General features: G+C 47.1%; 1 protein-coding gene across 5 annotated transcripts; it reads right to left on the bottom strand.

The window, feature by feature from the left end:
- On the bottom strand, positions 1-23776 carry LOC311423690 (cystine/glutamate transporter-like). Of its 5 annotated transcripts, none has more exons than XM_084498024.1 (17): positions 23717-23776; positions 23247-23395; positions 20140-20245; positions 19339-19724; positions 17748-17892; positions 14675-17059; positions 12678-12804; positions 11852-11967; positions 11267-11392; positions 9021-9120; positions 8889-8933; positions 8566-8689; positions 8146-8249; positions 6267-6363; positions 5477-5626; positions 2262-2436; positions 1-1386 (listed from the first exon to the last, which is right to left on the bottom strand). In XM_084498024.1, exons 6-17 carry the CDS (start codon positions 14868-14870, stop codon positions 1322-1324), a joined length of 1425 nt encoding a protein of 474 aa, XP_084354150.1. In that variant the 5' UTR covers positions 14871-17059; positions 17748-17892; positions 19339-19724; positions 20140-20245; positions 23247-23395; positions 23717-23776; the 3' UTR covers positions 1-1321. The 5 variants fall into 5 exon arrangements, 4 of the variants coding, with proteins under 4 accessions (XP_084354150.1, XP_084354152.1, XP_084354153.1 ...); XM_084498026.1 differs by lacking the exon at positions 23717-23776 and having other exon boundaries at positions 14675-14947; positions 16955-17059; positions 23247-23390; XM_084498027.1 differs by lacking the exon at positions 23717-23776 and having other exon boundaries at positions 14675-14949; positions 16959-17059; positions 23247-23390.
- Positions 23777-24237: the final 461 nt, after the last annotated feature.

The raw sequence follows: 24237 nt of genomic DNA, 5'->3' as shown, positions 1-24237 counted from the left end.
TTGCTTAAAAAAAAAGTCCTAATTATTTATTTCCAAATCTTGATAGTGCATTTTACAAGTTTTGGTAGATTACATTGGTTTTGTAAATGCTACTTAGTTTTCTAAGTACATAAATGCTTGATACAAAAGGTTAAAAATGCTTCACATTCTGCTCTTCCTCTCTTCAGTGGCCATCAGCCGAAGCCCTGTATACTACTTCTGATCTTTTAGGAAAAGATTAACTATTTCCAATCACTTAAGTGTTAATTTCTCTTTTATCTGGACATAACTTTGCAACATTAATAATGTAATCCAAAATAACCCAACAACAGAAACATTTCTGATGGCAATGGTTCACGTGAGCATTTATGTATCGATTCAGCAAGTCATTTGACTGTAGATTTAAAATTAAAGCTCAGACATGAAGCCTTGAATGTCTTCTTACAGCACCAAAAGATGTGCTTATGAAGGAATCTGCCCAAGACTCATCAGTGGTCTTGTCCTCCTGCAGGAGAATTGTGTTTCACTGGAGTTGGGCCAAAATCTCAATTTTTCAACTTCATTAGTAGCACCGGGTGAGGAATCAGAATTTACCCTGTCCTATTCTTGTGGGTATTTAGATTTATTTTTTTGTTTGTTTTTTACTGTGTCAGTACATTTTGAAACATCATTTCAGAAAAATAAAATTCAAAATTGAAGCATTATTGTATAAGCAAAATAAATTTATTTTCCTTATACAATTATCAAAGCAAAACATTCTGACTTCACTTTGTTAATGATTTGTTCTTCCTGGTAAATGAAGTTTTAGTCTCCCGCCTCCTACTTTCCAGTTCATCTACCTTATTTCTAATTTGCTCTCCTCTTCCATTTCCCTTTATAAAGCTTCTTCACAGCACCATTTCCCTTAACTACTATGAAGCTTCAGTTTGAAACCTGTGTTTGGCTTCCATGTGGCTGGGCTCTTCGGTAGTTCTGCAGTAGGATCTCTTCCTCTGTTTGCCAAGTTAGGAAATTAAAAATAGTATATATTTTGCTGAGGACTGGGCTGGGCCAGACTGCAAAATTAAGATCTTTTCTTCAAAGACACTTTGCAGGCAAAGAAAGCTCATTTCAAAGAACTAGATTGTTCTGCTAAAAAAGAAAAGGGCAGAAGCAGATGTGACACACTCATCCAGATCCTGACTGGCAAGCTTAGGACTGCTTGCAGCAACGTTTTGGCTCAGGTTCATCCTCATTTGCACTGATCAAAAGAATAAGAGCGTGGCCTGCTTTTTGTAGGATCAAAGGTATCAGAAATGGAGTAAGTAGATTTCATCTTCTCCTTTAAGTTATGATGGTTTCCTCAGTACGTCTTGATTTCTTGTTGAACTACTTCCAGCAGTAACTGCAGCTTCTGCGTAACATAATCTGAAGGGAAGAAAAACAAAAAGTTTAATCTGAAGGATATCTTAAACTGGGGGTGAAAATCAGAGCATCAACACTGATTGCTGTAGCATTTTATATTAGCAGATCACTGTATCTGTTTTCTTTCTTACTATACTTTTTTTTTCCCTGTTCACTGGTTACCAGTACACCTCAGCACAACACCAAATCCAAAGAAATCAAGATTCACACTTGAAGTTATAAACTAAAATTGAAACAGGGCTCTTGTTTCAGAGTAAGTCATTGTACTTGTGCCACCAGGGCTACACCCAAGCTAAATCTGTGCCATGGAGAGAAGATATCTTTCATTTACACACCCACATCTGTGCCAAATCTGTACTGTTAGACAAGCTGCTCCATCACCAAGCAGCCTGCAGGCTGCATCAGCTTTTCCTATCAGTCCTCTCCCTAGCCTTTCAGCAAATGTGTTTGTGCATGGGGTTACAGTACTCTCAATCTCTCCATACTCACTTTTGATCTTTTTGCTCAGTTTCAGCCAGATTTGACAGAGGTGCTGATCACACAGATATGATAAAGATATGATAGCAAAAGTGATCCTCTTGGTTCCCCCTGTTGGTAGACCTCAGCCCTTCCTTTTCTAAAATAACACATTAAGCTGGTTTATCAGTGCATTCACGAGCCAGGCCAGCCCCCCACAGCACAGCCTGCCCCTTCTCTTCGGCCGTGGAGGCTGCATCCCAGAAAGGGCAGGGAAGGGGTGACAGGGATCGTGACTGAGGTTCCACGAGGTCTGTTGGTCACGGAGTGATTTGTGTTAGAGATGAGCACTGGCAGCAAACCAACATCTCTACCCTGAGTGTGCTTGGGTCCAGGATACCGTAACCCAAGTGCATACTTACAAAGCAGGCTACGGCAGCGGTTTGACATTTGCCTGTGGATTACGAGGTAGTAGACTGGAAAGCCACTTAACACCATGGTACATCCGATGCTAATGTTTACAGGGTCCGAGTAGAAAGACATTGCCACCGTGAAGAGGCAGATGATGGTAAAAGAGACGGGAATGAAGAGGGGCACCTGGGGAAAAGAACACAGAGGATGCTCAGGCAAAACTGATCAGCCTCCATACATGCCAGCTGTATTCTCTTCACACTGTATTCTCTTTCCCATGTTAAAGAAGATGAGAAAAGTCATATATCTGTCCTGTGCACTATTTCTGTACAATCAGTTGTGAACAAGTAGGATGCATAGAAGAAAAGTTTACCTGTATCACCCTGGGAGCCCAGTGTGCCCTGAGAGGCACATGCCTCCTTCTACATGCATTGATATAAACCTCACCTCATGTGCATTGAGGTCAGAGGTTGGACTCAATGATCTAGAGGTCTCTTCCAGCCTAGAAATTCTGTGATTCTGTGATATAAACCTCACCTCATTTGCAACAAGACACTGAGCCAGGGAGAAGTCAACCAGACCTCACTGCTCTGTGAACGTACAGCACATGTGCGTGTCCACACACCCCTAAGCTTGCCACCTGTGGCAACTGCTAGTGGAAAATCTGAAGCCATGAGCAGAAGCCCTTAGAAACAAGCCGTTCTTTGGCCATAACACTTGTAACTCATTTTGAGCTGCCTCCAGCTTGCCTGAGACCTGTAGTGACCGAAACAGGGTAAACCAGACACTCAACTCCATAGCACTTGCATCAAGAACGTGATTTTCAATGACACCCTGATGAAAGACCAAAGTAGCTCTGAGCACGTCAGCCTCACCTTGTTGGGTGAGCCAACTCATCTGTATTATCCGGAGAGTAATTTGGAAGACCGTAACAAATAAGCTGTGAAACATTCCCTTAGTCCCTAGATCCAAGCAAGCCAAGTTACTCCTCGCCATAGCTGATAAAGGAGCTGCTGATCTCACCTAGGGTGAGGACCTCATTTTGGATGCTGACCATGCCGAGCTGAAAGAGATCAGTTGCTCTAGTGATGGCACCCAGCCAGCCACCAAACTCCTGTGCTCCTGCTGCCTTTCCAGCCAGAGCATCCCTTGCCAGGGTCTCCTACGTGCGTACACTCACACTGCACATCTGTGTGAGAGGTGCGTGAGGGGGCTGCTCACTCCTCTTCCTGGTGTTTTCTTACCATTTTTAACTGAAAATGCTGTGGGGGGAAATTACCAGCACAGCCACTCGCCTTTTTTATTATTTGTTCTCTGTAAGCAGGCTAGTGTCAGAAGAAGAAATATTTCTGACCACTGGAGAGCAGCACATGCACACATCACATTCACTCCTTCGCTGTTGCAGATGACTGTACTTTGGGTTTGAAGTGGGCATAAAATCTGGGGGGAGGGAGGAAGAGAACCAAACTGCCCGCATTTCCCTCACTCATTCAATCTGTTCTTAGGAAGCGTTAAAAACCTAACCTCTATCTAAAACAAAATGGGGCACACTCCCAGAAACTGAAAATATCACCAGTGCTATCAACTAATAAGCTTCTCCAAGGCAGGCTGGTTGGCTGGTTTAAAATAAAAAATTAAAGCTTATTAAAAAATCTGGTTCTGGGTGAGTGCATGAGCAGAGCCAGCCAACAAGCTGGGAAGCTTCGAGGTCTCTGCTAAACACACTGTCTCCAGCAAAGACCAAGAAGAAAAATTACCCCAAACTTCGCATCAGGCCTCGCTCGGCTTGGGGAGGAGCCCTGGGAGTGGTGGAAAGCGTTTCTTTCCCCTGAGTTTTTTGCTGATCAGCTGCCCAGTGCCTGTGGCCTTGGAGGTCTCCTCTCCTCCACAGGAACTGGCTGGAGACACCAAGCAGGCGCAACCAGAGAGGGGAACAAACTGTGCACACGATGAGCACAGCCCCAGCCAAACACAGATGATCCGGCAGTGGGAGAGGTGTCCCAAGCACAGCAGGGGCTGCAAAAGCCACACCAGCTTCCCCCGCTGACACAGGGGACCGGCTGCTTCCCATGAGCAGAGATCCCAGCAGCCACCAGAGGGGCCCAGCTGGAGGCCAGAGAAAGGTACAAGGGGCCAAGCTGCCCCTTGAGGAGCAGGGGATTGAATCTCCTTCGCCTCCCTGCTTCCCTCTGCCCACTTTTAATGCCTCTTGATGCTTATGTCCACAGGTCCAGTGCATCCCAAACGTGCTGGAGCTGTACATGTGCACACATCTGTTTGTGGCATGTATCAGGCAGCTCCTCACACCCTTGTGCTTAGCACAATCAGTGTCCCACAGCGGTCACATACAGCTATAGGCTCACTGAGCCCCTCACCTCCCCCATGCAGGAGGGCAGGTCCTTCTCCAGGGGCCACACCATCCACTAGCTGCCGTTAGCTGTGGCTAAAGGAAATGCTTTGTGTTATACATGCACACAGTGCACATCCTCAGGGTCTGTAATGGCCCTGAGTTGTGCTCAAGCTGCTTTATGCTACACAGTATTTCTGCGCCAGGAAACAATTCCCTGTAAGTCAAGTTTACTCCCAGGACTCCTCTGGTAATTCCCCTTTCCCCCAAGCCTGACAGCCTTCTGCTTCTCAGCCAGGGCTGAGACTTACCTACCACTGAAATCACATCAGGAAGGGTTCCCCTTGCAGCTCAGGAGAGGTGAGCATGGGACCTGCACATCTACCAGCTCCCAGCACGATACCTTGTTCCCTGGAGCAGGCTGCCAACCTCTTTGGCTGCAGATGGTGACACCACATAGAACTGTTTTTATAGGATTTACTGAATCTGGCCATTTGGGTACATCAGCCAACCTGAGCAGCTCCCCACATGCCTTACCGAGCAAAAGGGATTGAGGGCCCTTGGAGCCTAAAGGCAACCACAGCCATGCAATGCTCTAATTCTTAGCAGTGGATACAGAGACAGAGAAAAAAGAAAAAGAAAAGAAAAAGAAAAAGAAAAAGAAAAAGAAAAAGAAAAAGAAAAAGAAAAAGAAAAAGAAAAAGAAAAAGAAAAAGAAAAAGAAAAAGAAAAAGAAAAAGAAAAAGAAAAAGAAAAAGAAAAAGAAAAAGAAAAAGAAAAAGAAAAAGAAAAAGAAAAAGAAAAAGAAAAAGAAAAAGAAAAAGAAAAAGGATTGGCACATGTGTCTCTGGCTGTCAGACACACGCCATGTGTTGTTACCTTGAACGGGCTCTGCAGCTCCGGGTGACGGCAGCGATGGACAATGAGCCCAAGGGTGGCTAATCCTATGAAGAGCCATCGGGAAAAGCTGAAGAAGTTCATTAGATGGTAGATATCTCCGATACACACCATGGTTGTAACCAAAGGGAACTGAGCATTGTGAAGATGAAATACAGTCATTAATGCCTTACTGCAGTCCCCAGTCTGGGAAAGCTAATACGGATCATCTCCTCTAGCCCCCCTGCAATCACAGGCAGCTACTTCACAGCCCCAACATTTCTGAGGTCACCGAATGTGTTACAAAACCCTGTCGTAGACTGAAGATTCCCAGCAAAAGTCCCAAATACAAAATTGCAATGTGCTACAGAAAGGAGCAATGGAGATCAACTGCAACCCAAACCTGAGAGCCTCTCCACAAATGCTCATTTTCTGGATTTCCACTGAACCTGGGAATTTCAGTTTTCCAACTAGCCAAAGCCTGGGGGAGATGATAGCAAACATCAAGCAGTAACTGTGACAGATGGTGGGGACAATACCTTGAAAGAACACGTTCAAGGCAATAAGGTAGGGACTTTGGGACAGCAGGGTTCAGACCTCACTACTTGCACAAGGGGACCTAATAATTTACAGCCATTTCCAGTGTTCCACTTTCTTCATTTTATGGAAGCTCACTTAGTGTCTCGATACCCTTTAAAGCTCCTCAGCTTCTCCAGGCTTTGCAGATTGCCAGACCAAACAAGCAAGCCAAGACTGCAAGAAGAGGGCATGTCAGACAGGCAGATCCCCTTACCATTAACATGACAGCAGGAAGAGGAGTATGTCTTCGAATGTGGATCATGGAGAAGAGAGGAGGCCACTGCCCTTCCCTGGAAGCCACAAACAGTGTCCTAGAAAAAGACAGGGAGCCCTATGCATCAGCACCCCACAGTCACACTAGACATGAAGAGATCCATAGCAGGACTGACCAGAGGCCACAATGCACCCCACCCACATATCTGTTCTTTAAGATCACAGTTCTGCGCTCAGCCTCACTTTTTAGAGGATTTGGAAAGAAAAAAAAAGTCTCCAAAGATTAATTTTGCGTAGTTGTCCAAGCACCAATTAGCTCAGCACAGAGCCCACTGCTGGTACTGTCCCCACAGGTGGCCCATTAGCAGAGACCCTTGGGCAAGTCCAGAGAAACCATGAATGAGGTCAGGCTGGAAACAGAAACAAAGCAGTAGGAGGTAGAGGGGTCACAGACCTCAGGTCTTTGTAAGAGAGGCTGGGGAGTTCACAAAAGGTGACTGTCATCCCAACAGGAGACTGGGCTTAACACCCAGGAGGGCCCAACAGGCCAGGGATAAAACATATATGCATAGATATAGATGGATATATAAACTATATAAAGAAATAAATGCAGCACAAGCTCCTCAAAGAAGAGAGGGTTTTCAAGCCTCTGGCCAGCTGTTGAACAATATAGCTTACTATCCTCCAGGGAGGCCAGCTACACACAGGGCCAGCTACAAAACGACAGCGAAGAGCTTCTTGCCTCCATCCCTCCTTTGAATCGTGAAAGGGCAATTAGGGAGAAGGCATTGCATCCAATTTTATAAACTTAATATCCACAAACTATGCCAGAGCATCAGCTGGGCTGGAACAGAGCCCAAAGCAGCTGGGGCATGAGTATATAACTGGTTTTATTGCTGTCTCTGTGGTTTTGCTGGGGTGTGGCTGGCCAGCAGCCAGGGAGGCCCCATCACTGTTTATACGGCCTTTCTGCAGTCATTATGTTAATGATGCCAGGAAGGGGGAGAGAAGGATGACAGGGACGTGAAGAACCTCCAGGGACTTCCCACCCTCCAATAAAATTGCTATCTAGAGGAGTTAAGTGGGGGGATTCTCCCCACCGTATTCCACACAGGACGTGAAGGTAGCGGATCACATAACTCATTAGCTCCTGCACTGTGAAAGATCTCTTTCATAGCAACTGATTTTTCCTTTTGCAATCAGAGCTGTGAAACGGAGCTGGCCCCAGAGAGTTTGCTCGGCTCCCCAGGGACAGGACAACACACTTCTCCATGAGCTCTGCCCTCCTCTCCGGTTTCAAGGCTCCCACAAGGACACGCAGTGCAGTAACCAGTGGAGCTGGCAAGATGTTTTTTTCACGGAACAAAGTTGAGCCTTGACTATTGCTTTGGGAGTGGCCTGGCCATGATAACTTTTCAGTGAACTCAAAGGAACGTCCCCCAGGGAGCATTTGCTTTTGGTCAGAGATCCTCACAGCGGAGGGGGACCCTGTGCCCTGCAGCAAAGCAGCTGGGCGAAGCCAGCAAAAGATGGCTCCATTTCACTGAGCAGCTGCCAGTGTCAACAAAGCTCATAGTTCCCCAGAAACACTGACATTTCACTTTAAAATGAGGGGACGGGAGGAGAGGTTAAAAAAAAAATCTTGTTTTTATGACCAGCCAGAGATAGTTTAGAACTGGCCAGAAAAATTAAGGGGAGACCCTTAGACAGCCAATGGTGTCCTGTAGTTTACACACTGGGAGTCAAAGGCCCTGATTTTCCCACAGGAGTGGTTAAAGTGCCATCAAAAGGACTGACAGGTGCACAGGTTACTGGTGCTTCCCTCTGAGTCAGTAAGCCAAAAAAAAAAAAAAAAAAAGTTAACATCTCAGACATCTGACCTTGAAAAGGTGAGGATTCCTCCATTCATGGTTCCAAAGCAGGACAGTGCGACAAGGACTGGGACCACTGAGATAAGGCTTCTGCAGGCCCTCTGCACAAAACTCTGGGGGAAGAGCAAGCGTGACTGTAGGAACATATGGTGATCTCTAGATGACATCGGATTCAAGAGGAAAAAAACTTCCTCCATTGCAGGAGTAGAATATGACTCATAAATCTTGCCTTTTCTACTGTCATCTGCAGCTTCTTTTACATTATCATTTAGGAAAGACTAGAAGTTACTGTTGTCCCATAATCCAGAGAAATAACAAAGCAAGAAAGCATTTCATTAGGAAAACCATCTCCTAGACCCTTGCCATAACCACCCCCTCAGCAGAAGCTGACCACACTAAAGAAAGATATCAGTAGGGGTGACGACTCACCACCGCCACAGCTGGAGAAGCCAGAACATCTTGTGTTCCCAGGACAGTGTAATAGGAGACATTGGTGAGCATGTACCCCACAATGACGGTGATCACAGACACAATGACAGCCAAGGGGATGTTTCTACAAGAAAGGGGAAGAGAGGCCCACAATGAACAGGCTGTTCCCCCTTTGTTTTTCATCGCATTGCTGCAGATTGCAGCTGGCACTGGTTAGGTGAGCCCACAGACTTATTTCTTCCCATGCTGTTTGCCAGCAGTAGGGGAAGCAGTGGTACCCCAGAGGCTGGCACACTAGAGCCGCCTGCTTCTCCCAGCCTTACCGTTCAGGTCTGACCAACTCCTCCCGCACAAAGCTGGTCTGAAACCTGCACAGCGGGGAGACACAAGGAGAGAGGTCGAGCCAGGAGCCGACGCAACGCGCCGCCCGCCGGGTGCCCTCCTGTCACACCTACCAGCCCGAGTAGGCGAACATGCCTGCGTAAAAAGCCAAGGGCAGCTTGTCCGGGACCAGCGACTGCTTGTCAAAAGCATCCTGGAAGTTTTCAGTGTGGCCTACAGAAGAGATAAGCAACAGATACAGAGCAGGGAAACATCAGGGGTGGACTTCCTTCCCACGGGTTAACATCCTGCCCAAACCTGGGAGAAGCGGCTGTGACTTCCCTGGAGCCAGGCATTTGGATTTGTTTCAGTGCTTTAATTGGTGGTGCTGTGCTGACATGCAAGCTGCATACACAGTGACAGAATAAATCTATCTCCTGACCAGCTACTGGAGAAATTTCACGGCAGCGTCTGTTTCTCCCTCAGACTGTGCCTGCTGTGGAAATGGGAGACTGTGGGGACACGAAGTTCTCCCATCCTTTTTTTCAGCCTCAAACTGATTCCCCAGGTTGACCCCCTCCTCCCCACGCCACCAGCAGCTGGACACTCGCTCTTTTTTGATGTGGTGCAGCCAGCGAGGCAGCAAATCCGGCTCTTGCTGCGCTCCCCCCGGCCCCACCAGCTTGCTGACCCCGGCCCCACGCTGTGCAGAGCATGGGAACCAGGGGGGAGGCAGCCAGCACGGGAACGGCCCTGCAGGAGGGGAGCTGGGGACACAGGGGGCAAAGCAAACGCAATAATAAAAACTAGAGGCAGCAAAAATATCAAAGTCAGGATACTGGTTGTGAGGTATATTCTATATCAAACAAAAAAAAAAAAAAAAAAAAAAAAAAAAAAAAAAAAAAAGGAAAGACAAGGAAAAACACCTAATAGCCTCTCATTTGAAGGAAGAAGACAGTCAAAAGCAGTTATATTTCTAACATTTTGAAATCCAAGTTCCACAAAGTTTGGATTCCACATCTATGTTCAGTTTTCCATATCACAGTGTCTTTTCATATCAAAGTGACAAACTACTCATGCAGTTGTGTCTCTCCAGGAAAAGGATGAAATGACACGGAGCACATGGAGAAAATCAGGCCACATCCACAGAGATGCCTCTGCGAGGAGCTCTGAGATGAGACTTGGGCATCCAGGTGTGAAAAGCTAGCCCAGGAAGTCTCTTTAAGAAATGTGAGTCAAGGGGAAGGCAGTGGCAGAGGAAAGGACAGGAGTGTGACTAAAGAAAACAGAGAAAGGCTGTAGAGTGAGGCAAACTGGTTTAAAAACAAGCACAAAAACTAAGTCAAAAAGAAAATGGACTTGAAAAAAAAAAAAGAAACTGGAAAATGGAAGTGGGCCTACTGGGGCAATCTTTCTGTATTCTAAAACAACTGCTGATAAGTGATGTGACACAAAAAGAATTTACGGTCTGCAATATATTCATGAGTGATTTAGAATCCCCCACGAGTCACATTAAACACAACCTGACATACTGGGGTCCCTCCACGGATTCTCTCTCCAGATGTCACCAGCACTTATCCTTCTTGCCTGAGGACGGGTGCCAGGGCTCCAGATTGTCATTTGAAGGCATTCCTAACAATAATGGCTCAGGATTTCTAGCTGCAGGGCAGTCCTTCATTTCAGAAGTGTTGCCCGCCTGAGGGGGTTTTTTGCATGTTCAAAGGAGCCAGCTCCAAACATCAGAAAGAAACACAAATGTTGAGCCTACTGCCTCTGCTGTTCCCTCTGCAGAGGAAGGAAATAGTGTGAAGCCACAGTGGGCTTCATCCCTTGGCTGGGAATGCCAGGGGCTTTTCTATTGACTGAGACTTGGATTAAAGCCAACACTCCCGTATCAATCCCAGAAGATACCACTGTTAGGGTTTTTGTTGTATTTTTTTCCTCTGCACGTGAACGTGAAATCCTGCATGAGTCCATTGTCAGTTTACTGCCTTACTGCCCATCTCCATTAGGAGGTTAAAAGCATCAGCTGAAGCCACAGGACAGTTAGAGATGCAGTTACCAGGGCTCAGCTGGGGGCTGGGGGCTCCTTGCACAGCTGTGACAGGCTCAGGACGCCAGGGGATGCTGTCACATGTCCCTGCTATCCCTTGCCTTTGTGCTGCTTTGGAAGGGTTTGGAGCCACGCTGACAATGGGCTGGCTGTAGGAAGGAAGACATCAACAGAGGTGGATGCCTGCTTCACCCTGGGTGGGTTCATCCCAAAGAAAAACTTTGAAGAAAGCAGAGCTGAGCCAGGAGCATCAGCCCCAGCGAGGTGACACAGCTTGAAGCTGACTGCCCCTCTCCCTCGAGCACCCTCCGTCGGCCACGCACCTACCCTGTGCCAGCAGCATCATCCCTGGCACGATGATGAGTGCGAGCGCCAGCAGCTTGACGATGGAGAGGGCTGTCTGCAGCCGGGCGCTCCAGGAGACGCTCCAGGAGTTGAGGGTGAGGACCGCGTCTGGAGAGGAGAGACCACACCGCTGCAGCCCATGCTCGACACACACAGGGGAAGAAAATAAATAAATACGGGAATGCTCCCTGCCCGGGGGATGTTACAGAGGGTGTTCACGGTGAGAGACAGCAGGCAGGGTGTTTTCATGGCTGGGTGCAGCACGTGAGGCCTACAAAAGCCTTGTGGCCTCAAACCAGGCAGCCTTTGTGCAATTACACATGAATAGTTTCTACCCCTGTACTCGGCACCATCCCCTCAAGACGCTGGGCTCCAGCTAGACAACAGGGATGCCCTTGCTCCTTCTCGGCAAACACCAGGGCCCCGGAGCAGCTCCTTGGAGCAGGAAGCTTTGAGTGGCCAAGGAGGCAGCACAGGACCCCAGTCCCAGAAGATAAAGCCCTGTAGGCACCCCAGGTCCTGGGCAGAGAGGCCCCGAGGCTGGCAGTGGCGTGAAGGTGTACTTACAGTACCCCAGGAGAGAGACGAGCTTCACGGCAGGAACAGGGGCTGCACAGGGGGCAAAAAAAGGCTCCAGCAGGTAGCGCCCAAATGCCAGCGAAACCACGGCACTGTTGGCAGGCCTGGCGAGGGGAACCAAGCACAACATCAAATTTTGGTCCATGGACAACCAAAAATAGCTGGGTGGAAGCTTCCCACACAGCCTAATCCTGCTCCACAACGTGGATCCCATAGAGACTATTTCATAGTTTTTTCTCAGCAAATGGGTTAAAAGGCACATGCTGCAAAAAAAGGTTAATTCTTAGCTTGAAAGCAAAAGTTGAGATTAATCATACAGAGCAAAGCTGTGTGGTTCATGTGTCCTACTTCATCCCAACATACATGGAGGACAGGCTGCTGGAAGGGGAGGATTTTCCTTTTTCAGGTGGAAAGAAAAGTCATTTACAATTTTCTAAATTATTACTTAACTCAGGGCTAAGCCAGAAAGTTTTTTCCACAGAAGAATGTGAGAAGTTTCACAATAGAATGAGAAGATCTGAAATGAACCTGGCATCTGCTCCCTGTCACCAAAAATATATCACAGTTCTTGGATGATACCAGAGCTGCCAGGGGAGAACAGAGATATTCCTCAAGTACAAATCACACTGAACACATGCAACTGTTTACTCAGTCTGTCTTCTTTTATTACTGAAAGTCTTTAAAAGTTTTTCAGATTTTTTCCCCTTTTCCTTTATAAACTGCTTAGACTTTTGCCTGGAACCACAAATTAAATAAATATTTTTTTAAATAAATCAGAATATCCAGCAAAGGGCAAACAGACAAAATCTCTTACCTGATAGCAAAAAACTCAGCCCACAGAAATAAGAAACTTGGTAGAGGCCCTAATGTCTCCAAAATGTAGATATAATGTCCTCCAGACTTGGTGATCCTTGTTCCAAGCTCCGCATAACACAAGGCACCTGGAAAAGTTCAGGTATAAATGAACTGAGTAAATCATCCCTTGGATACTCTTTTCTGCATGACTTCCAGGAATTGACAGAGTCTGTTTAAAAGAAATGGTGAACTAGAGGAAGAAAAGGGGGCTTTTGCAGAACCACTCTTTTTCTTATTCTAGTGTGTTTAGAAGAAAGTTCACTGTTTTGTCAGAAGGAAGGAAATTTTGTTGCCTGGTTAATGATGTAACTTGTCCAGGGGAGCTGCGTGGAAGGGTGTGTGGGAGAAACACTGCACTAAACTTAAAGAGACATCCTATGACAAACATCTTGGAGGTTCATGTTCTCTCATCTCCCCTCTCAGCTTGGTGTAACGGTGCACACAGGGTGGCTGCAGCACTCAGCTCACCGCCAGTAGCTGTCCTGACCATTTTGATCACATTTCTGATCATGAACCACGTTCCTGTGTCCCTATCTTGCACCTTCACATCTTCATTTGAAGTCCCCAGAGAGAGAACCTGGAAGGACATGTCTGAGAAGGGAGACCTGGTACCGATAGAAATCATGAACCTGACACTGCAGAGCAAGGCAAGCCTGAGGAGACAGCTTTAAAATTTCCAGGTAAATGGAGAGAAACCTTTACACCTCCGCCTGTGCCTCCTACTCCCATGGAGATCATTCAGATCATGCCACTGGTGAGGGTTTTCCTGCCTCTCTGCTGGTGAATTTGTGCTGAATCCCTGTCCAAAGTCTTGGATGCAGGCAGAGCCCTCCTCTCATTTATTCCAGTGGGTTTATTTACATGCTTAAAGCTTATATTTAAGTGCTTTGCTGAAGTCAGGCTACAGAGCCACACTTTAAGAGAAAAAAAAAAGGATAAAAGAAAGCAGGCCATTTAAATATCCTGAAAAAAAAAAAAAAAAAAAAAGCATCAGAAAAATGATCACAGGAGGTCATCAAGCTGACAAAAGGGAAGAGAAAACCAACAGATCCAGCTACAAAATGCAGCAACTCAACAAAGAGCAGTCGGGCCAGAAGAAGCTACCAAAGGCTGCCACAGAGAGAGAAACCTTTCCAGTGTGGAGGCTGGGCTACATGGCCAGCACATGCCTTATCACTTATCACTCTGCTCAGTTAAAAGAGACTCTTTGCTCACATGAAGCTTTAAGATTTTTCCTTAGGCAAAAGTATATCACTCCCCAAACAGCCATGCAGAAGCTGCATCCCACATGTAGGGTAACGCAGCCTATGCTCAGCAGCACGACGTGAAATACTGGTAGGCATATGCAAAGAGCAAGAACCACGATTGTTGCCAGATTAACAACTGAACATCCCAATTTCTAAATGTCACAGTGCCAAGGTGTTTTATCCACATGGAGTATTTCTCCTTTCTTGTTTTTCTTTCTTTTTTTTTTTTTTTTTTCTTTCCTCGAGTTGTAAAAGTGGAAGAACTTTAAAGTCACTCGCTGAAAATAAGCTTCAGATTCCTCCCCAGAGCTGAGAGATCTTGCACATCTAACAGCACCTTTAAAGCACTTCTGAGAAGAAGGTGCTTGTATACAGTTAATGAAGGAAACTGAAAGCTGTGGCTTTTACCCATGGTAACTGTAAGAACTGCATTCTTTCAGAAGAACCAGAATGAAAGGCACCAGGAACTGATCTACTCCATCTCCTCGCTCTGAGAAGCAGCAGTCGTACCCAGACCCCTTCTGACAGACACCCACCGACTCTGGCAAAGGCCCCTGGTGACCCCCAAGCTTACTAAGTATTTTTTTCTGCTACATTCAGAACAGGGAATTTTAGGTCCATTCCACTCCCAGCTATTTATAATACAATTTTGCTGGCTCCCCTCACCTCCCAGGTGCTTAAGCAAAGGCTTCTCCAACTCCGCACTCACCAAACATTGAGAGGAGCCCGCAGGCAAACCAGACCACCAGGGAGAAGCCCACAGTGCCCGAGTTTTTCAGCACTCCTTTAGGGGAGATAAAGATGCCACTGCCAACCATGCTGCCGATGAGAAGCGAGAAAGCCCTCAGCAAAGTTATCTTTTTCCTCAGAAAGACAGCCTCCTCTTTTTTCTTGTCTTTCCCCATGGCTTCTCTTCTAATCCCAGAAGAAGCTCATGCATTTAGGAGTTATGGTGCCTCTCAGCTGTCCTCAAGGCTCACCTGTAAGACAAGGAAAGAGTTAGGGATTTGGGGGTCTTCTTTTCTGGACAAGATTTTTTGCAGCAACCTGTCAAGATCTGTTGATTACTCCTCAGCCACTGGCTATAACCAGCAGATAAACCACAGCTGCATATAATACACTCAGCATCATCTCATATCAGCACAGCTCCTGAGAGGGACTGGCAGCTTTTTCTCCCACTTCTGCCAAGGAGCACAGAGAAACTCGCATGCCACACTTTAGGACATGATTTCCAAATGCAACTTTGATGCCCAAAGAGAGGTTTGCATCCCTGGATGGAACTAGCCAGGTTAGGGGTTAATTTATTGGGAACTAATTTGGGTGAACATTGATATCAGCACATCAGCAGAAAAACACATTTCACGTTGCACACCTAATAATCAAGACCTTGAGGGTCAATTTTATTTATTTATTTTGGAGGAGCAAAGAGCCCTGTTAGTTGACATACACAAATGGTTTAAGCTGTTTTAATTTACCATCCATCCCTGAACAAACCCTAGCTACAGCCTTAACGTGAAGGCTTCACTTTATCAGTGTTCCTTAATACAACGCCAAACGCCAAGCCTTTTCACTATCAGATCACTGAAGAGCCAAGAATAAATATTGCTGTGTATTCTAAGATAGAGGACTGTCACTGATATCAGAAATGCTGTTTCTACTATTAATACAAATCCCTTCTCGGTAACAACAGCAAGGGTGAGGAGTTTTTCCGAGAAAAGAAAGAACTTCGGGCACTCCAGGGATCTCAGAAGCTGACCTCGATCCAGCCCTTGTGCTGCAGCAACCTCCTGCTTCATCACCCCGGCTCTCATTCCCCATTACTCAGTGGCCCTTCCCTGCAGGGACGGGCAGTGTTACAAGCTGCATTTCCAGGCAGTAAAAGACAAAACACAGAGGCTACAGGCTGTGCTCGGTCAATTGGAGGCAAGGAATCGGCCTCCAGCTTCTCTTGGTTCTGGGCTGGTGCCCTCAGCAAGAAACTCTCATTTAGGTAGGTAAGGCAAATTTCATATCAGTTAGCACAGTCTAATTTGCTGTAACAAATGTTTGTAGTTAGCCTAACAGCCAGGTGGACATTTTACAATGCTAATTAACCCCGCTAGAGCAGACAAGATGGGTCTGGAATCATCTGGGTCCTCACCTTTTTTTGTCCTCACCTGCCACACATGGCATCCAACACACTGCATCAGTGATTTTTGCATTACTCTAATGCTGTACATCACGGGTTTAGCAAATACTTGCCCCAACCCCGTGGCTGTGTACGATTGCAGTGACACTGTACACGAGAACTGTATTTTCTAGATTACTTACATTATTTAATAGTTGTATCGGTGTGTTTGTGAACAGGCAGTAGCACATCTAAGAAGCCAGAAGTTATTTTCCAGATGTGCTGTATTTCCTGTCCACAGATACAAATGCCCCCCAGCTCTGCAGGAACTTTTCCCATTGCCACTCACTCACGATACCACACTGTGCAGACTGAAATAACGGAGGGCTTCTGTCCCATCTCCCTGGCTATTTCCCCTCCAGGAAGGAGCAGGTTTATCGCTTTCTCCACGCACATATGAGCAGCACATGTACAAAGCCCTCTCCTTCCACCAGCTTTAGCTTTCTCTGAGATCGCGCCAAGTGCACAAGCATCTTCTCAATCAAGCCAGCCAAGCCTGGTTATTAAACCCCTAATAATGAGACCCAGAGGGCTCCTCAGGTTGGGCTGGGCCACACCAGCATCGCCCGGTACCGCAGCCCCACTCCCCAGAGCCCCAGCAGCCTCCAGAGCCCTCAGCTGCAGCAACCTCACTCTAATTAATCAGCCCATGTGAAGCACTGCTATCATCTGGCTTTTCTCAGCAGAAAGGAAAAACACAGAGCATTCATTTTTAAGGGTGATGCACAGACAGCTCCCCAAATTAAAACCAGCGTGAAGAGAGGTGTTTTGTGCACAGGTATGTCTAAAACGCTATTGTGAGAAAATTAAAAGGGCACTTATCTGTTTGGCTGGGTTTTAAACCAAGCAGGTGCGTTTGCAATCCATCAGCCTCCCATTTCTTGCTGGGATCGCCAGGCAGCAAAAGGCTGTGTCTCCTCACGGGCTCTGAAATTCCACAAAGGGCAGGGGAGAATTAAAAAAAAAAAAAAAAAAAGAGAGAGAGAGAGATCAAGTCAAATTTGCACACCAGGTTAATGATCCAAAGTAAATACCAAACTCCATACTTCTGTCCACATGTCTTTTTTTTTTTATATATACACTATTGCCATGCAAGAGTATTTGGAGATAAAACAGTCCAGCACAGTAAATTTCAGAAAGGTGAAATCTATCGGGATTTGTTCCAGAAGCTGTTGAAGGAGTGAAAGGAAAAAGAAGGAAAAAAAATAATAATAAGAAAAAGAGTAACAGAAAGCTATTGAATAGCACTTCAGAGACACCTAGCAGAGAGCACCGCCTGGAGAGCCCATTCCTGCCTGCTCTGCTTTCTAGCTAAATTCCGGCACAAGGCACATTAAAATGCAGAGATGTTAATCCTTGTGGCAGTGCCTAAGAATATTCACAATGTGCTTAGCACGAAGTAAATGCACAAAGCTGCTTTTTGTTCACCCTTTGACTTAAAGTACAGCCTCAAATCCTTCCCGTGCAAAACGCAATACCTTTGCGTGAGCTCACCAGCCAGCAGGACTGGAGAAAAACAAACCCATTTCACAACTTTTCACACCTGCTGGTCCTTTACTCAGTTGTTCTTTGTTTTTACTGATTTCTTTTTTTTCTTCCAAGCCATTAATCTTACCTTGCAGACACTGCAGCATGGATGGAGATGAAGGAGACAGACATAAAGGGGAAACCGTATTTGTTATTTGTGGTGCTGTCTAGAGGCCCCAGCCGGGAGAAGGACCCATCCTCGTGAGCACACAGAGAGAGTAGATGTTACTGTGCTGCAAAGTTATCCATATAAACAAGCAAGTTAGAAAGAACAGAGGGAGAAAGGATCCTTCCCAGTCGGGGAGCTGAGACCTAGAGCAAGTAATGACCTCCCTCCTATCACGCAGGAAGTGGGTGGCATCCCTGGGAAACAGTTCGTACCTCCAAAGTCCCAGTTCAATGACTTACCAAAAAAAAAAAAAAAAAATCTCAGCTACTAGGGAATACTCCTAACTATTTACAGCTGTATTTTCTTTGCATGGGCCTCAATCAATACAATACAGCCAAGAACAGGTTAACCCCTTCCTTTTCATACGGCAAAAGATGTAGGCATCAAACTGTTCTCTGCAGTCACACTACTTTTCTTTTTCCATGCCAAAAAATGTCACACCAATTCAATGTCCACTACAAGGCACAGGATCTAACTAAATAAAATCAGCAGTGAATGGGAGCTTTTTTATTCATGCATGAAAGTAGCATAAATAAGCTTTAATGAGACTGGTGGTGGTCTGTTCTGGGAACTCGATCAGAAAATCTATTTAGGAGACCTGAAAGATGTTTGTTTATAGACCATAATGAACACAAGAAACAGGCTAAAAAGACAAGATGTGCAGCTCGACTTCTTTTCAGCTTTCTACAGCTGTTTTACTGCCCTGGATAAGAAATCCAAAGGGACGGTAGCTAATAAATCAGGCTCAGGCTTGCAGCCTGAGATGTAGTAATAAATCCAGGGTGATTGCTGTAGGTGTAAGCATAAAGATCATTTCTAGTGGGTCCTCTTTTTAAAGAGTTTCACGAATTTAGTCTTGTGAGCTGTCTATGAAAAGACTGAAATGTCCTAGCACCTTTTTTTTTTCTTAATGAAAATACTTTAAGCCTTGAGAGGAAAACAGTTCTTGGCCTGGGTGACACTTACCCCCTTTTAATTTTATTTAGGCGTTTCCAGCTGTACTTTGGACAAGAGCAAAAATTTCTAGAAAACAGACTGATGAATGTGATGTGTCTGACATCCTGATAATGTGGTGATGATCTCTTAATTGAGAATCTAAAAGTGTTGAATCCACACTTCCATTCTCTAGCTAGAAATTGGACTAAAATGAGTCTGGTTTTCAAGAAGAAAAATTCCTCTTGGTATTAGACTCCTTCCTACTTGATTTTTTAACCTATTCCAATTTTAAAATTCTTTATTACAACCAGTCTGCCAAAGCATCCATTGCAAGTGCATATATTTTAATCATAGTGGCCCTGATTTATTTTCAGAAGATGTACAGATCATATGATGTCATCTCACTTTTCTAAGTATCTGTAATTTTTCATTCAGCTGCCATATGAAACAGTTCTGTGCATCAGAACTCATTTTCCATGAAAGCCGTGCAGGAAAATTGGCTCTTTCATTAACATTTCTTCCTTTCATGTCACCTGTGACACGTGCAAAACACAAATATGGGGCTGACACGCACCTGATTAAAATGCTCAGCTCTTCTTCCACAGCACCAGCTATTAAAGACTATCGGAAAGGTATTTCAGCATCCCTGTGAAATGAACTAATGCAATTCCCCTTACAAACAGGAGAAGCAAATAGCCCAGGCACTTGCCTCCCTGCCCATCTTCCCCAAAGGACCAGCACCGAGATGACCAGGTGCTAGGGCACACAAATCCTAGGGAAAAAAAAAATGTTTCACATGGAAACTGCCTAGCGTAGTAGGATGCTTCCCGAGGCCAACATCTTGGCTCAATAATCTCTCTTGTGGGGCACAGCGTAGGGAACGGTCCTTAGAGCTTTGTTCTTTTGCAGACAGCACTCCAAGTAGCAAGCTGTTTTCACTCTCCAGATGAGACCTCCTCCCTGGAACAAGACAATTTGTCCTATTTGAAACTGTTTTCTTAGCTGCGTAAGACAGAACACAAACAAAAATAAATCTAAACATTTCTAGTAGAGGAGATCCAACAGAGAAGTCTAATGCTGTTGCAAAGTACAGCCAAATTTTCCAAAAATGAGAATTCCTTTTAACCATTCCAAATCAAAAAACAACCCTGAAATAAAACAACATCCCCCCCTCCTCCCGACGAGTTGTTGCACTACATCAGTGCTGTGCTCTGAGGCCTACTCTGCCTCTGACAGGGAGATGGGCAATGCTCGCACCCAACAGCCCTGGCTCTTGCAGGAGAAATTCCTCCATGAACCAGGTCTTTGCTTTACCTCTCACTCTGGCTGGGAGCTATGAAAGCTCTTGATTGCTAGCCACTGCCTGGTCACTTACCAGAAAGAGTTTTAGCAGCTTCAGGCTGTTCCCTAGGGAGGTGGGTCCCCATATCATGGAATAGGCACGGTGCTCGGCCTCCTGGAGGTGTCAGCCTGCAGAGGGGCTACGGTGGAAGAGATAGTCAAGGCCAATCTTCCCACCAGTGCTATGACAACAGCACCATCATCCAGAGCCACACCACACATCTGCTTCTGAGCAGCAAACCGGTCCCAAAGCCTTCCTAGAATTGTTCCACAAGAACAAGACGCATTTTCTGAATGGGGGGGAAGTGCCAAAATGGCCCCGCTCATCGCCATCTGTCCTCACAAAGAGGGCATTTCCCACCAACACACACTGATTTAACCAGCTATGGAGACAGCTCTCTCCAGGAGAGATTTATTTTATAATTTTTTTTTTGGAGCTGAAGAAACCTTCAACTGCTGCTGCTATGCTGCACATTTTTGGATGGTGGGCCCCTTCTGACAGAGGTTCCTGATCTACCCCCACTTCAGCCATCTGGAACTGAATCCTTCCAGAGCTGACTGTAATAAAATGCCTCTTTCCACATTGCCTCATATATTACCCCAGGTCCCCCCTTAATCTCACTGAAATGCTGCTGATTGATCACCCCAGGCCTCCCACTCCCCTAAGGCTCCACCACAGTGCCTGGCTTTCTTCCTCCTCTTCCTGCCTGAAGGGAATTCAAAAGAAAATTTAAACATTAAAGAGAAAAGAAACAACAGCCTTCACACCTGCATTAGCCACTCACTCTCGATTGCTCCTCACTCTCTGTGTAGCTGTCTAACTCGTGGTTAATCTTCAGCGTGCTGGGCTAACACCCCCACCGCAGTACCTGACACTCAGACAGCCAAGGCCCTGCCTCGAGCACAGCTCGGGGTAGGGGGGGGACTCTCTTCTTTTGGCCTCTCTGCTCAGCTGTTACTCATTTATTAAAATATAAGCCAAATATACAATTATGCTGGAGGGAACACATTTCCTTGTTAACCCTTTCTGGCTTTCGTCCAACATTTCTCAAGCTGCAGAGATTTATATTTTACTGCACAGACTTTCAGATTAATCGCTCGCCCTTCCTTGTGCCTCTGATGGAGGAAAGGGGGACAAGGAGGGTTTCATCCAACCACAACCACTACCTCATCTCCTGTGAGACAATACAGGAACGCACGGCCAGAGTTTCTGACAGCCCATCCCAGGTAACAGGGAGAAGAGCCCTGTAAAAAGCAAGCAAATCCTCTGGCCAGGAGGGAAGCCTTATTCCAATTCTGCACCTACAAAGCTTGCTACAGGATTGTATTTTGCACTGTCATCACAGGGACAAGTGCGCTGCCTCTGCCAGCTTTCCCACAGCCCGAGGGATGGAACTGAAAAGTACCCAAAAACCCGACTCGCGTGTCTTTCCAGGTAACGTACAAGCCACCCCCCGTTTTCACCTGTATTAAGTAAGTGAGAATCAGATTCTGGGAAGGAACACGTCAATAAAACTAGATCAACATGCTCACTGTGAAGGTTAAGTCAACATCAGGCTGTGTTTATTCAATTTTAAAGTAAGTACAGTCACAGAAGTGTCTACTGGAACAGACCTCTGGGCACCCATGAGAAGCAGGGCTGCTTCCAGCCATGGCCTTGTCTAGCTGAGCCTTAAACCGCCCAAGGACGAAGAGCTGCTCCATCAATGGGTGACCTGCTCCAGTGCTGCACCACCACACTGGGAAGAAGCCTCTCCCAGTGCCTTCCCCAAACCTCCCAAACCACAGCTGTCACCCACAGCCATGTCATCTGCCACTACGGACACCTGCAGCAGCTGAACCTCACATCTTCCAGCACTGATATGCTTACACCTGACTGCTCCTTGCCATCCCTGCCCAACAACCCGGGCTCCACCAGCCCCACAGGCTCACTTTTCCATTAATGGTTTCCCTGAGGCCACTGGACTCAGCACAGCTGTGGCTCTGATGGCTGAAGCACAGATAGCTACAGCCAGGAGACAGGCACCCCGTGGATGTTCCTCCCCAAATGTGGAGGCTCCAGCACAGGCAGCCCATCTCTGGTGCTCCCTCTGCCCACGTCCTGCCCCACGTCCCCTCCACATCCAAACGCCAAACAAGATCCTGCCCTGGAAACTCTATTTTTAGGGATGGTTGTTTGATTTGTGTTTTTTGCCCCCTCCTTTTTCCATCCTGGACTTTGAACCTCTCTATGATCTCTGCTGGTCAGAGGATTGCATCAGGCATGGCAGGCAGCGTTAGCAGGAATAGAAGGAAATACAAACAGCACTTCACACAGCACGCCGGCGGCTGGCAGGACGCGCAGCCGGCAGGGGTTACAGCCCCCAGTCAGGCTGAATAAAGACCAGCATCGCTGGAGGGGCAGGAGCTCCAGCTGCAATTACCCATGTTGCAGCAGAGGTCACCGCATCTCCTGCTTCAGGGGCAGGCCTGAGCGCAGCGGGGAGCCTCAGGAGGACATTTCCTTCACACACAGAGTTGAGCAGGGGGCCAGGGCAGCCCAACAAAGCTCTAATAACTGTCTCTCAAAGGAAGAAATGCCATGTGCATTTTCCCCTGTCACTGTGGCTCGCTATGGGTGCAGCTTATGTGTGGAGACAGGAGGAGAGGACCTTCCATTGCAGGACTGGGCTGTAGCAATGTCTGCCTCTGGGATCTGGGGTCCCTATGGCCACCACCAAGGAGTCACCACCCTGAATGTGAAGACCTGACGTCAGCTCCTCTGCTGGGTGCCTTAAAACAGCCCTGACCAGAATACCCCCAGCCCATCCCCTGCACCCAGCTTCTTCAGCACTCAGTCTGCTCAGGAAGGTGCTTATCACCAACCCACAAAACGCTTGCTCTGGGTATTTTGTTTCAGCTCCACAAAGCAGCAACATTAACCCCAGAGAAAAAAGCTCAGAGCAGAGTAGGGTGAGCACAGACACCGCAAACTCAGGCCACTAGGAAGGGCATTGAGAAGGGGCATGGGGGTGCTTGCTGAGCAGGCACTGGTAATTCAGACCTCTGCAGGTTCCCCCCCCCAGCAGACTGGCCACAAGGGACAAGGAGAACACAGAGACTACCCCTCAGCGGGTGAGGCAGGAGGTGGAGGGTGTTTACCTGCAGCAGTTCACTGCTCTGGCACTCTCAGCAGTGCTGGCTGGCTTGCAGGATCCTCCCTGTGGAGCAAGAGGTGCGTGAGTGGTGTCCTGCACGAGCAAGAGCGTTGCAAAATTTGGAGCCTCTGCATGCATTCCACGCCGATGCAGCTGCTCAAACGTAATTATGAAAAATATCAGCAATTGAATTGTGAAGGCATTGCAAAACAGCTAAGTACAAAGAAAATAAACTGGCATGCTGTGATTGATGCAAGCACGGAACGGTCTCCACATGTCACTGGAGCCAGCGTGATCCGCACCAGCTGAGGGGCTGCTTCAAGAAACACAAAAACACTTCCAAAAGGAGCAGGAGCACAGCCGGGGCCAAGCCCTGTCACAGTGCCGCTGAGCCCCATGGGCCTCCCCTGCCACGCAAGGATGGGTTTTAAGGGATGTGAGGCCTCTAGCCATGGTTTGCGATTCTGCACTTGCCAAAGCTTGGGGTTAAGGTGTGCTGAGCCAGGATGATTTACCCAGGTGTCGGGAATGCTCCTCGGACCTGGTCAGAACCAGATATCTAAGCCACCAAGGCTGCTTGCTTTCCAGCAGCAGTGATGCTGGCCATCCCTGCACCCGGCCCCGCTTACAGCTGGCCAGGCCCATCTGTGCTAACGAGCCCCAGAGAGGCGCTGGGGCACTGAAGGGGGAGGCGATGGTCAGCAGACTGCGGCTGCCAAACAGCTGCCCGCTCCTTTCCCTGCGTCTAGGAGAGCCTGGCACGAAGAGCTGGGAAAAGGTTTCTGTGCCAGATGCATCACGCAATGCGTTTCTGCCAGCCCCACGCTGATGTGCCATACCTTGCGTGTCTGCAGGGACACGCAGCGTGCACCCAGCCCTTGCTGCTCTTCCATAAAGCACGTTCAGGGAGAGCTGGTGTTCCTCCATAGCCCCTGTATCAGGAGCTCCAGCTATGTAGTTTCCACCCGCAAGGCCTGCAGATGACAGCATGGAGT

Source organism: Aythya ferina, assembly GCF_964211825.1.
Source record: "Aythya ferina genome assembly, chromosome: 1".
Classification (NCBI taxonomy): Eukaryota; Metazoa; Chordata; class Aves; order Anseriformes; family Anatidae; genus Aythya; species Aythya ferina.
Note: the sequence above shows the minus strand (reverse complement) of the source record. Positions and strands in the feature narration are given on the sequence as shown.

Excerpts from the sequence above, each read along its gene's own strand:
- LOC311423690 (XM_084498024.1), bottom strand. The coding sequence starts at position 14,870 with ATGGGGAAAGACAAGAAAAAAGAGGAGGCTGTCTTTCTGAGGAAAAAG. Across the intron at positions 12,805-14,674 it reads CGGGCTCCTCTCAATGTTTG|GTGCCTTGTGTTATGCGGAG; the intron begins GTGAGTGCGGAG and ends GAACTTTTCCAG. Across the intron at positions 1,387-2,261 it reads CCGCTGCCGTAGCCTGCTTT|ATTATGTTACGCAGAAGCTG; the intron begins GTAAGTATGCAC and ends TCTTCCCTTCAG.